Genomic DNA, 14,012 nt, shown 5'->3' on the forward strand with positions numbered 1-14,012 from the left:
GGGACAACTGAGGAACCACACTTTGATTCCCAGCAAGGGCAGGAGATTTTTTACTTCTCCGCTACATCCCAATTGACTTTTGGGTCCATCCCGTCTCCAATCCAATGGATAACAGGAGTGTTAAACTAATCATGTACTCCATCTAGTGCTGAGGTTAAGAATTTATGAACCTGTTTCTCCACTCCTCTGCACACCATTATGGCATGGTGCTTAATTAAGCATGGGGACTTTTTCTTACCTGTGAAAGACAACTTTGTGGTGAACTGCTAACAGGAACTGTGAAAACAAGGCATTCTGTGCACAACTGAAAGCTTTCATTCCTGCTGCACAGATTGTCAGTCCTCCAGTCTTCATGCTTCTCACCCAGACATTTATGTTTTCCTTTTTTCAGTTTTTTTTCTTCCAGAATCACACGGTCACTTGCAAAGCAAATTAGTCATCAAAGCCCACTCCTTGTCTCAAGAGCTTGCATTTCTAAACCGAAAGCTGTTTGAGTTCTGCAACTCTGTTCAGCACTGTTCATGTGTGGCTTTTTGTTTTGAATTTTTTTCTACAAATCTTAAGTGCATGAAATCTCGGCCAGTTTCTAGTCCCATATACATGTGTATTAAATGGAATTGCATTGTGAAAAATATTTCTTTTTGGATGTTCATGTTTTTTATAAGAAAGAGAGAGAAAGTTTCATGTTGTAACGTGAAAACAATTTTTTGTGGTTCCTGAGTTTGATGTGGTATGAACTGCATAGAAAACGCCTATTATTGCAGATGTGTTTACCGTTCTGTTGCCTAGCACTGGGCATGGTACGGACCACCTTGAAAACACTTCTTCTGTTGTCAGAATTGTTGTGTCACCGAGCAACGGACTGTTTACCAAGAATCTGTCTTCGCAGAAACTTGTTTACCAAACTGTTGCCTAGTAATGGGTGTACATGTAGCAGTATTTTTGCCATAGGTTTAAACAATTTATTTCTATTAAAAAGCAGTCATGAAACATGTTGAACATGCTATATTATGACATGATATCTTATGGATGATTTGTAAGGGCAGCATTAGTATTTTGTCCCTGAAAAAACTGCCTAATTATGTGTGTGTATGTGTGAGCACGTGTGCTTGAGTGTCAGATTGGGTGAGTGTAAAATTGGTGTGATTTAAAGAGATAGTAGATTGTGTGGTTTCACCTTGTATTGTAATATCTTATCTGTTGCATAATCTTGTATGTACTGTAATGGTTTCTGGTTGACCTGACTGTGATCTTTGGCAGCTGTAGGTTACTTTTCAAAATCTCTGACTTGAGGTCAAAATAAATTCAGGAAAATGTTTGAAACTGTCAAACATATTGGAAACTAAAGGCAGAGAAAGTTGGTGATATGTGACCTGGTGTCTGTTGTGAAAATATGCAGTTTTGAGTATGTCAGTGTATAATGTAGAAAGAAACGAACCTGGTGAAGTAGCCGTATGCAGACTAAGGGGAGAGAAAAAATGGAATTTAATTGGTCGAGCAAGGTATGCTGCATTTACATTTTATTGTACACAGCTACACTCGAGTTACATCTAGTTATCTTCTCAAGAGGAGTTGCATAACTCAAAACTCATTATTCTGTTTAATTTTGATGAAAAAATACATAACCTTTTTAACCTTAACACTTTCAGTTTACCTTTTTTTTTCTTCTTTTTAGATAGATAAATTTAAAGAGATGGATTGTAGAGAAATGTGGGCTAGATTCTTCTGGCTCAGGATAGAGACCATTAGTTGGCTATTGTAAGCATTGTAATGAACTTTCACAGTTCCATAAAATGCTAGGAATTTTAAATTTTTTGTACACACACATCCATTTTAAATGCAGCTGATTGTCTAGTCAGGCTTAATGATGGACATATATGGCCGAAACATCTAGTGCGAAAGGAAGGTCACTTGATAATAAGTTGCATTTAAGATGGAAATATAAGTGTATAAAAGATGCATTAATGCAACAGGATGCTTAAATACAATATTGGGAATTTTAATTGTCTGAGCAACTGTTAACTTGTCAAGAAGTGGTCAGGTCTATGGGGTGAGTTAGTAAGATAGATAATTTCACTATCTTACAACCTCACCTCCATTGTGAGCCAATTGTCTATAAAATGTGAGAATATCAACATCTCACAACCCTGTGGGCCACCACAGCCTCTTACAGGGATAGCTTTACTTTTTTTTAGATTTTGATCAGAAAGAGTTAAGGAAGAAAGTTCATACAGTTTATGGTCATGTGAAGTTCATGGAAGTCAGGGAATACCTGTAAACTGAATGAAGTTGTGTTGACTGTTTCAAGCTTGATCACATATAACACAAATGCTGATATGTGGGGGTCTTATGGGACCCTCCAGCAGCAACAGCAGTGTTTGTTATTTTCAGAGTATTGCAGGAATGGCAGACCGTTTTTATCCCATTGACTTTGGCTTTTGGAATGGTTCTATATAATGATAGGCTAAACCATATGGAATTCATCTATCTTCACATTTAGGATGTAATTTTGGCTTTTCCTGAGAGATTGCAGTCACTTTTAATTTCTGATTGTATCTTAGAATGCCCCAGTAAAAAACTTCTACAATAATAGTAGTGGTGGTGGATCTTGGTAGTAGTACTATGTGCTGATATTTATGGAAGTAATCTCATTCTTGTACTTGGAAGGCTCAAGACTTATATCCAAGAGGTGCTTGGTTCTAATCAGGACATAACTTTTCCTCAGTTACTTTGTGGTTTAGCGGCCTCCGTAGTCTAGGGGTAATGTTCCCACCTCATGACTCAGGGTACGCGGGTTCAAACCCGGCGGAGGTCTTGGATTTTTTAAGGGTGGAAAAATTCAGGCATGTAAAAGATCGTCATGTCTCTAGGAGACTTCTGAGCAAAATTAGGCAACACATTTCCCACCCAAGTAGTTTCCAATGCCTCTGGTAGATGGGGGAAATATCAGATACCCAGGCCCGACCTCGTTGGCTGAACGGGGCTGATAGCATGCACCAGTACCGGTAGGTTATGGCGACAGTAGAAATTAAAGGGGGATGCACAATGGACCAATAACTGGTCTAAGTGCATGGGGAAACCCACCCCCTCTAATAATAATAATAATACTTTGTGGTTTTCATCAGTTCCACCAGGCAAATTTCCGAATATTACCATAATTTGGCCATGACTACTTATTTCAAAATCCTTCAAATTTCAACATCTTAGCATTAGATGCTATATAGATATTGATAGCTTCATAAAGTAACAGAAATTGATTAGAGTATTATTTGCCACTATCTATAACTGATTTGTTAAGAGTTATTGTCTTAAATAAGCAAGTTATTGTGTCTTATTTCATCAAAATTACAATCTCCTGAGATCTGATACTGTGTAGTCCAGTAGAAAGGTACAAACATTTGCAGGTAGCCTCTTGGCTCCATCTCCAGGGCAGAAGTTGACGACAGCAGGTTCTTCAAAATGTTGGTACCTGTCAACCAAACTACACTGTGTTACATGCCAGAAAGCAGTGATCTTCATGCTTGCTGCCATGAGAATGCCAAATCTCACGTGAGCTAAAAATTTGACATCTGTAGGCTGTTTTATAGTTTTTTAATTCACTGTTATATGACCATTTTTTAGGGGGAGAATCTCATTTTCTTAAATCTTAACCATTAAGGATATTGCTGCTGTTAGTCGAGGGTGCTGATAGTTGTGTTTATGTTTCCTTCTGGTATGTGTCAAGATACTCTTATTAATCTGAACATTTTTTTTTTCTTAGAGCTTAGTGATTGTAGAGAGTGTAGAATGTGATATTTAATTCTCATCCGGTCTAAGTTGCTGTGCTTTGCACTGCACAACAATTGTAGGTAGCTGTATGCATGTGTGTGGGTGTGTGTACATAGGAGAGATTTGCTGCCAACAATCTGCACAAAATGTTATGCAGGATATAAGAGAAATTGTATTTTGTCAGATGTTAAATGTTATACACGTGATGATTAGAACAGGTTAATTTTATTTTATATGTCTCATTTTAAATAAAAAGGAACAAGTTAAATTAATAAAGTTTTGGGGTAGCTTTATGTCTTTCAATCACTGATATCGTTTCCCATAAGTTAACATTGCTGACTTTTTATTAGCTCATCACACGCTATAAAATATTGGATTAAATTAATTATGTATTCTCACATTTCATGATACAAGATTAGATTTTATATGTTTCTGTTCTTTTCCATCTTCTTTCCAAGCAAATTCGCTCAAGTCATACCACTTATGACTTGTATGAGAGAGATACTTGGTTCACATCTCAGCCAAGACATGGAATATCTTAACCTAAGTTCTTTGTTAATAGTTCTGTCTTCTATGCTATAATGCTGCATAGTTCACTGGAAGTCAAAGAAGACAGAACTATTCATACTTGCTGCTGTGAGAACATCTGATCTCACAACACGTGTTCTTCCTCACACTGAACCCATTCAATAATTGATTCTCTTTTCCCAGGTGTTCATTAAGAAATGATTACAGAACTGTCACATTAACATTAACACGACTAAAATGTCATGTTCTGTCTTATAGGATATAATACCGTGTAGTCTGTTAAATGTCAACCAGTGTTGCAGAAGAACACGGCCTTATATCCCAGAAGATAGAAGTCTTCATAACCATTGGTGTCAGTACCTCAAATCTTGCATAGTGGCTTACCAGTTCCCCTTCATATTCAGAAAATCCTGGGTTCACAGTTTGGTTTGGCTACTCGCTGGCCTAACTTAGATTCATTCCATTCTCCTTGCCCATTGCAGTTACATGGATAGAGACTTCAAGTAGCTTATCTCTTACCTTCCATGTCATTTCCAATTCATTTTTCACAATCATCCTTCCATTGATGCTCTGTAAGGAGTTGAAAAGTGTCATTAAATGAACCAATAATACACCAACTTTAACACTTTAGAACATGACAAAATGAAATGTTCCTTGCTCTGCTCAGTGTATACACAAGAGTTGGCCCTTTGAAGCCTTAAATCTAAGCACATTACGTTTACAGGTTTGGTTTATACCTCATAGGAGGCATGAAAAAAATTGATTGGTTACTGTTGTTTAATGAGATAATTGCTGCTTATCCTGAGAATCAAACAGCATGAATGCGTTTGTTGATAGTTAAAGCATGTGGTACATACAATAACCACTGTGCATTAAGGAGGTTAAATTAATGAGTGTGATGCAATCAAGGTTCCACGAGCCAGCTCACTTTGTACACAGCTAGCTAACATGTCCGAGTAGTATTATGGGAGGAAGCAGTTTTGGTCTAGCCTGAGCAGTGCCTTTCCTGATTGTATTTTTTAATAATTTTACTTATTTTCTTCAAGCTTCTGTCTTCCTTCAAGGCTGTTCCTATTCATACATGAATCCCTTCAGATTTAATTTGGCACTAAATCTCCATAGCTGGTATAAAATTAAAGAAATAGAGAATCACTCCACAGAAAGCATAGGCCTAAATTCCTTGTCTAATACATTTATAAAAGTAAATTTTGATTCAATTTCTGTCTGTTTCCTGTTTCTAACCATGGGCTTAATTGGAAACAGTGAACTAACAAACTTTTCAAGGAGCTGAGTCCTAATAGAGAAGCTGCCTGTTGTGCAGTTATGCAAGAACTTCCAACATTTTATGGAACCCGAAGATTCATTACCGTGTTCACAATATCCCTTCACCTTTTCCTATCCTGAGGCAGATCAATCCAATCCATGCTACCCCATCCTGTCTCTGTAAGATCGATTTCAATATTATCCACTGACTTACATGGTCTCTTTCTTCCTGGCTTTCTTGCCAATATCCTATATGCATTCCTCTTCACCCCATTCATGCTACATGTGCAAACCATCTAATCCTCCTGGACTTGATGATTCTAATTATACTTGGTGAAGAGTACAAGTTCTGAAGCTCCTCATTATGCAGTTTTCTTGAACCTCCCGTCACTTCATCTCTCTTCTGTTCAAATATTCTCCTCAGCATCCTGTTCTTAAATACGTTCAGTCTGTGCTTTTTAATGTCAGTGACAGGAAACAGCTAATGGAACGAAATTTATTCCATATTCTGTAAATATGTTCCATAGCCACTGCTGTTAAAGTGGTATGCAATTGTTATGGTAGAGATTTTGCGTGAGGTTCGAATCCTTATTCTTAGTTTTTATAATTGCGTGAAGAAACTTTAATTTTTTAATTTCACTGTTATTCCTCATTTGAAGTTAAGTTATTACTACTATATATTGTAATGTAGAGAAGACTAGCGGTCAGATTCCAGAGTAAGAACTGATAACTTTGCTTGTCCGTTATGTAACTAATTTGTCTATCTGCTTGTTCTTGGGTTTTCATATTTTCTTAATAGTTCCTGAGAGTTTTAGCTGAGATAAATAAGTTCAGTTCAGATTAACATAACATTTTGAATGCAGTGCAAGTATATTAAATCTAAAACTCTTATGATCAGTCAGTGAAACCAATGCACAAGGAGGCTGGGAGTTCACCATTTCTGAAGAAATCAGAGCATACAAGAACAAAACCCAGTTTTCAGAGACCAGCAAGTCCAGATTCAAGAGGCAGGATGTAGTGAAATATGTGTCCAGTCTGAATTCCCAAGTTATATGGAGTATGTGTGTGAGCCAGGTAGTGCAGCTGGTATAGCGACTGCCTATGAGCTGGATGAACGAGGGGACGGAGTTTGAGTCCCAGTAGGGTCAGGATTTTCTCCATGTCGTCCAGACCAGCTCTGGGCCCACCCAGCCTCCTATTCAATGGGGATCGGGACTCTTTCCCCAGGGGTAAAGCAGCAAGGGTGTGAAGCTGACCACTCACCTCCAGCTAGTGTTGAGGTCAAGAAAATGTGGATCTATACATCCACGCCCCCATACGCCTTCATGGCGTAGTGCGTAATTAGTTAAGCACAGAGACAATATTTATGGAGTATATGGGTTGTGAGCACACTTAATGGGATGAAAGAATTGTTTCTTTGAGTTAAATTTATTATCACAGAAGCTTCCAGTTCCATGAAAAGGCAGAGAATTTCTTTAATATCTGAATGGCCATTATCCGAAGAATGACCCAATTCTATATAGTTAGTTGTTTCAATCAAGTAATTTATATGTTGCTGATGGAACGAGTCATGTATTTACGTATTTGTGCAATTAATACCGTTCAATGTTCCCGCTATTAATCACTTTTGATTTTAGTATGAAGTATGTCATGTTTGCCACTAGATGTCTCTAATACTCTAAACGTGGCTTCTAATAAGAATGTGCTATTATGCGCTCAGCTGTCAAATATTGGTTACTAGATAGGGAATTATTAAATAGTAATGATCCCTAGTACTTGCATATAGCTACGGAAGAATAAGGTATGGTATAATGTATATCATAATGACTTCCTTTATTAAGGCAAGAGTATAATTTACGGTATAAAAATTCACATTTTCGATGGTTTGCCTTGCCCAGTCCCGAGTTAAAGATACTTTCTTGAACTAGTGTCTCGATGGAACGCAAATTAATATAAAACCGGAAAATAATTATTAAATTAGGAGAGGAGGTAGAAACGTTATTTAGAAAACGTACGGTAGTAGCATATTATTTAGAGTATTATAGGTTATGTTGCATGAGGTTACAGGTTGGCCTAGTTATACTTTCAGGGCTCACAACGTTACGTGATTGTAAAAAATGTATAACTACTTTATTTTTAGGGAGAAGTTGTTATGCAGGGGATGTTGCCATGTAAGGAGAGGCGATGTCGGACCTCGACCGCAGCCTCACAGCAATAGATTGGCTGCCATGCCTCAATGCACACAACACATTACCAGCAACAGATGGTTCGGTGGAAACTGGGAACAATGGTGAAGTTGATGCTATGATCCGAGAATCAAATCTTGGGTCGCCTAATCGGGCCAAAGATGGGAAACCGCCGTACAGCTATGCCAGCCTCATTCGTCTAGCTATCAGTAGTGCATCCAAAGGAAAGATGACTCTTTCAGAGATATACCAATTCATCATACAACAGTTTCCATACTATCGGAATGCAGGAACAGGTTGGAAGGTACTGTAGCTGTATTTATGGGAGACAATATCAGTTCTATTGGAAGAAAGTGGTGGCTTTAAAAGTTCCTGTACTTTCATAATAACTTCAAAATTTGGTGATCACATATAAGTGTTTCAAAATTCAGTATTTATTTATGGTTACTAAGCATAACACAACAGTGTGATTAAAGTAGTCACCATATAGTGAAGATGTATTGTGATTCCATAACCTCAGAAACTCACAGTTTCATTGTTCCCAATCAAATGCCATCGATGGCATTGTTTGGCAGACATCTGATGTATATACAGAATGAAATAACACATGTGTGCATGGACTTGCGCATTTGTGTATGGTATTTTCCCCTATTTCATGGTCCAGTGTTGTGGAAAGAGCAACACAGTTGCATAATTGCTTTATAATTTCATGGTTTCAATATTTTGGCTTGAAAGGCAATGCGTGGGATCAGAAGTTCGCCCAAAAATGGCTGTGAAGAATACTATTTTGTGGGTTGGGATGCCTTGTGGTCAGGGTAGAATACCCTGAAGATGGATGCAGCAAAATGTTGGCAATATCACTTGACAGCCATCTTCAAATACAGTAAACATATACTTTTAACTGTGTCATGCTGTTGTGTTTTTGTTAGAAGTGTCTTTATTCCTGTAGATTCCTGTCTTTTGGGATGTCATGTCATGTAATCTGGTAGTTAGAACCAATCTAGGTAAACTTGCTGTCTTTCTTCAGGGTATTTGACATGGCATCACATCACAGAAGACACTAATCTTTATAGTCACACTTTGTTTGCATTCCTCTTCTCTCCCATGTGTGCTACATGCTCTACCAATCTCATCCTCCTTGATTTGATTGTCATATTAATATTTGACTAGGAGTGCAAATTGTGAAATTCCTCCTTATGCAGTTTTCTCAAACCTCCTGCTATTTCCTCCCTCTTCCATCTAAATATTCTCTCAACACTCCTTTTTATTCTAAGTTAGACCACCCCAAAATGACTCTGCATCAGAAAGTGTTAAATTCATATGAACATGTGTCCTTGTAATGTGTTTCAGAACTCCATACGCCACAATCTGTCACTCAACAAGTGCTTCACAAAGGTTGCGCGTAGCAAGGATGACCCAGGGAAGGGCAGCTACTGGAGTATTGACTACAACACGAGTCAGGATGATGGCTTCTCCAAGAAGAAGAAGAGTGCTTCCCAGTTATTCAGGGTGAGTTCAGTAAGCAAGCTCTCTTGTGACATTTTCTTCGTCTACTTTCAGTGGACCAAGACTGTTGGCATGTCGATAATGCATTTGGCCTGATTTGAATTCTGGGTTTGTCCCCTGATCTTTTGTATGAATTCGTCTATGCAGGAACCGGGAAAATGCATTAAAAGGCCTTGATTGAATTTATGTCTGTGGTACGTATTATCAAAGTTGGAGAAAACTGCATAATGAGGAGCTTCATAGCTTGTACTCTTCTTCAAGTATAATTAGAATGATCAAGTCAAGGAGGATGAGGTGGGCAGGGCATGTAGCATGTATGAGGGAGACGAATGCATATAGGATATTGGTGGGAAAGCTAGAAGGAAAGAGACCACTGGGAAGACCAAGACGTAGGTGGGCAGACAATATTAAAATAGTTCTTAGAGAGATAGGATGGGGTTGTATGGAGTGGATTGATATGGCTCAAGATAGGGACCAGTGGGGGGCTCTTGTGAACACGGTAATAAACCTTCGGGTTCCATAAAATGCTGGTAAATTCTTGAGTAGCTGCAGAATTGGCGGCTCCTCTAGAAGGGCTCAGCTCCGTGAGTAAGTAAGTAAGTAAGTAAGTAAGTGGTGTGTGATTTATAGGCTACTTCTTGTACTTGAACTGCAGTCAACACAGCAGTTTATTTTAAATTCACTGTGACTCAAATGCAACAAAAATGGAGGGGAAACTGAAATGTGTCTGCTAGTGAATTTAAAAGAAATTGTTATCACAAGTGTAAAGGATCAATTAAGGGAATAATATTCTTAAAATTAGATGGTGATGTCCACTTCATCTCCTTTCTTCCTAATTCATCATATATTCATATCCTCGTCTATTTATTATTTGTTATTTATTTAACACTGGATGTTACTAGCTCACACTGTGTAGGTTTCAGGGAGAGGACAGTCAGTTAGTAATGACTTCGGAAAGCATGTGGATATAAGTGGTTTTAGTCAGATATGAGGTATGAGCCTGGCATTTGTCTGGAGGGACTGGAGACAATTAAAAACTTTAAATCCATAGAGTAGTTTGTGTTTAGGCTAAGTTTTGAACACGTGGTCTGAATGTGGTGCAGAAGTGCTACCGATTAGACCACAATGTTTGGAACATTCATTGTATTTTATCTCATCTTGCCATGCAAAACCTATGTAGTTCATGCAGAATTTATTGACTAAGCAGTGGAAGAATTTATGAAACACATTGAAAACATGCCCATTATGTCTTTAGTTTCAGAACCTGATAAAAGGAACGTGGAAGTGAGGAACTTGTAAGGAACTGGCTCTTCAGTCTTTGTTGTATCTGTAATGTGTACGGCGTCTGTTTCAGGCATCACCATACAGTCCAGAGTGTAGCAGCAATAGCAGTGACTATAACAGCTGTGCCTTCACGGCTTCTGGGGGTGTGCGCCCGAAGGTGTCTGACTGGCCGTCAGCCCCACCTAACAAATATGAGCAGCCGTCGATGAAAGCTAACTCCCGTTGTTCTGCTCCAGGTAAGAAGTTCAGTCTTCCTTTTGGAAAGATGGTTTATTTAGCCTCGATTTCCTGACGTCTGATCCCTTTTACCTCAAAAGTAAGTGTCCTTCATGTAACAGTTTCATCACTTTAGTTTTAAAAAGCAATGTTACCAAATTATTTAAATGGGTATTTTATTTAAATTTAAAAGTTTCATATTTTACGTGTGTTTCATCATTATCTGTTGAATTTGAGGATGTAGTTTGGAGAGAGTGATGGCAGGCACATGTTTCTGTTGATTCCATGCCTTGCTTATTCTTTGATTCTGAAGATAGAGGCGACACATTTCTCTGAAACATTGGGCTCTCTTTGAACTACACATCATTATAACCCAGATGATTTTACTCTTCATTGTTTCTTTTGACACTTAATTTGTCTTTTTGTTTGCCTTCACTACTGTCAGGCACAAAGTTTGAAATACGAATTTTGTGCTGCTTCTAGCTGACAGCATGCAGCTGCACTTCGAGCCAGGAGGCATGCCGCTGAGGGATCACGCAGGAAGTGGCAGTGATCTGGGACACCTGGAACTCAATGACACCAATGAGTTCTCGGCTGTACTTAGTGGGCTTCTTTCCCAGTACGGAATGAGCTTGGAGTCTGAGCAGAGTCATCAGCAGATGTCGACTGGCATGCATTCTGGTGACCCCCCATATGGGTCGCAGGGTGCCAATCCAGAGTCCCCATACAGCAGTGTCCTGCCCAGAAATGTTAATCAGTTGGACCCTTCATACAGTCCTCTACAGAGAGGATCTTCAGGTTTGAATGAATCTCAGTACAACGCCATCCAGAGGGGAGGATCAGGGAATGGTAATGAGCCATCGTATGCTTCAGTCCCTAGACGAGCGAGTACTGCCAGTTCTCCTTACAGCATGGCACCGAGAGGTGCCAGCAATTCGCCGTACTCTGATCTCTCACGAGCTTCCGGCTCTCATGATTCTCCCTACACTGTCTCCCAGGAAGATGGCTCTCCGTACAGTAGTCGGTGTTCAAGCGCAGTAGGTGCAAACAGTGATGCCCATTTAGCTGTGCCCAATGGAGTCAGCATACCAAATGGTCATTACTCTACAGTGTCAGGAAACAGATCTGTACCACAAAATGATCCTTATAATTTCCAGCTTGCTTCCAATGGGCCCTATATGAAACTCACAAACAGTGGTACATATCCTGGCAGGCAGGATTCCTATGCTGGATCTTATCACGGTGTATGCAAAGATGTCTCGAACAGAGGGGGTTATGATGTCATGTACCCAGATTCTCATGGTGGCTCTGATAACCCATACACTGACACGAGGTCTGATCCACAGTACTCGAGTGTCGAAAGTGGTGCCTCATACAGCAGTATCCCATCAGGGGGACCAGGCCCCTGTGGCAGTCCATACGCAAGAGTGTCTGTGGAGAATAAATCCAATGACACGTCATACACGAATGTTATTTGTGGAGGTGACAGTGTTCCATATTCACAAGATGGCAGTCGTTACAGTAGCTCTGGTTCTCATGATGGTTCGTATGGACCTGGAGCTACCGGTAGTCACGAAGGCAGTTATGTGACCAGTTCTCGCAGTAGCCCCTTTTCAAATAGCAAGTCTCACGCCCCAAGCCACAGTGACTCCAGGAACTCATTTAATCATAACCCTTCCGTGAACATACTGTACAATCCTAATAGTGGACATTATGGTGGCACTGGTGTCCCAAACAGAGCATGTACAAATGGTGCTTATTCTAGTGCATACAGTAGCAGGAATGTTAATATGAATCAAGTGAACTCCCACGAGTTTGAAGGTGCAACAGTAAATAACGTGATGGAAGTGGTAGCGAATCGCAGTTTTAACAGTGGAAGTCAGACTGAAGAAACATTTCACCAGAGTGGTAGTTTTGTTGCTGCGCAGTCGAAACATCATGGGTTCGAATCTGTAAACTGTACTGCCTTTCAGAATAACACCTGTAATGTCAGTGGTTGTGCCCCTTCTGTAGAGCAAGTGTTTCAAGGTAAAGATTGTGCGGGCACGGGCCACGCAATAGCAGAGCATAGTTTTCAGGCGAAGGAGTGCAGCGAGGAAGGGCCACACATGTTGAAACAAAGTGGTGCCGACAGGTATGCAGGTGAGGAGTGCCCCAAAGGCCTGCTGGTTCACCGCAATGAAGTGATCAACCCACCTGCGCCAACACAGACTCACTCAGATGATGAGATAGAAGATGATTTCAACTGGGATCGCCTGTTATAACATTGGCTGTACATGATTAGATATCGCATGACTGTATAGGCAGTCACTGTGCTTTTTATTATTGTCATTGTTTGTTGTTGATTTGAGACAAAGTTCGCAAGTGGTCAGATCAGATTACTAGCTCGGGAAGTGCAGCATCCATACCAGTATGTAAGATTAATTATTCCATCAACACAATAATATTTTGTACGTTTTTTTTAAATATGCTAAATTATGAATGATAATTGACCTGTTATTTAAGTAACAATATTCTTACTAACAATACTCTTGAGAGAGGCATAGTATACTTTGATTTTCGGTTTTGTGAGATTTAAGATCCTGGCAGTGGTAACCATGAAGATTACTGTTTTCTGGGATGTGACACTGTGTAGTCTGGTAGATTGCTACCAACATTTTGGAGGCAGCCAATTCCTCTGAATATGTCAGACCATACAACTTCATCTCCCAGATGATCATAATCTTTTAAGTATGAGTGTTTCCCCCATTTGAGATTATGAACGCCATTATGGTTATTTACTGTACCAAGCTGTACTCTCAGTTGTTTCTTTGTTAGTATATTCTTGTTTTATTAATCCTTGTTAACATTTTACTGTTTACACTGAAAAAATGGAGCCGGGATAGCATGGTCAGTATAGTGAGTGGCAAAGGACTGGATGACTGGGAAGTCAGAGTTTGAGTCCTGGTTGGGTCAAGAATTTTCTCTTCTCCACATCGCCCAGACCAATTCTGGGGCCCACCCAGCCTCCTGTCCAATGGGTACCGGGGGCTCTTTCCCCGGGGGTAAATCGGCCGGAGCGTGAAACTGACCACTCATCTCCAGCTAGTGCTGAGGTCTAGGAAATCTGGATCTATACATCCATCCACTCCCTGATGCGCCTTCATGGCGTAGTGCTTGGCTACTGAAGCACAGGGACAGCTTTACCTCTACCTTTAACACTGAAGGAATGTTGTTGGCTTGTATTTATATGGGTTTATATAGCGGAGTATTTTGTTAAGA

General features: G+C 39.7%; 1 protein-coding gene across 1 annotated transcript; it reads left to right on the plus strand.

Annotated features, from left to right (window-relative positions):
- The first annotated feature begins 7,259 nt into the window (after window positions 1-7,259).
- LOC111875030 (forkhead box protein J3) lies at window positions 7,260-13,746 on the plus strand. Its single transcript, XM_023871049.2, has 5 exons — window positions 7,260-7,360; window positions 7,700-8,049; window positions 9,096-9,254; window positions 10,606-10,771; window positions 11,235-13,746. The coding sequence occupies exons 2-5, from the start codon at window positions 7,744-7,746 to the stop codon at window positions 13,013-13,015; spliced, it is 2,412 nt and encodes an 803-aa protein (XP_023726817.1). The 5' UTR covers window positions 7,260-7,360; window positions 7,700-7,743; the 3' UTR covers window positions 13,016-13,746.
- Window positions 13,747-14,012: the final 266 nt, after the last annotated feature.

The sequence above is a fragment of the Cryptotermes secundus genome, unplaced genomic scaffold (assembly GCF_002891405.2).
Source record: "Cryptotermes secundus unplaced genomic scaffold, Csec_1.0 scaffold1228, whole genome shotgun sequence".
Taxonomy (NCBI): Eukaryota; Metazoa; Arthropoda; class Insecta; order Blattodea; family Kalotermitidae; genus Cryptotermes; species Cryptotermes secundus.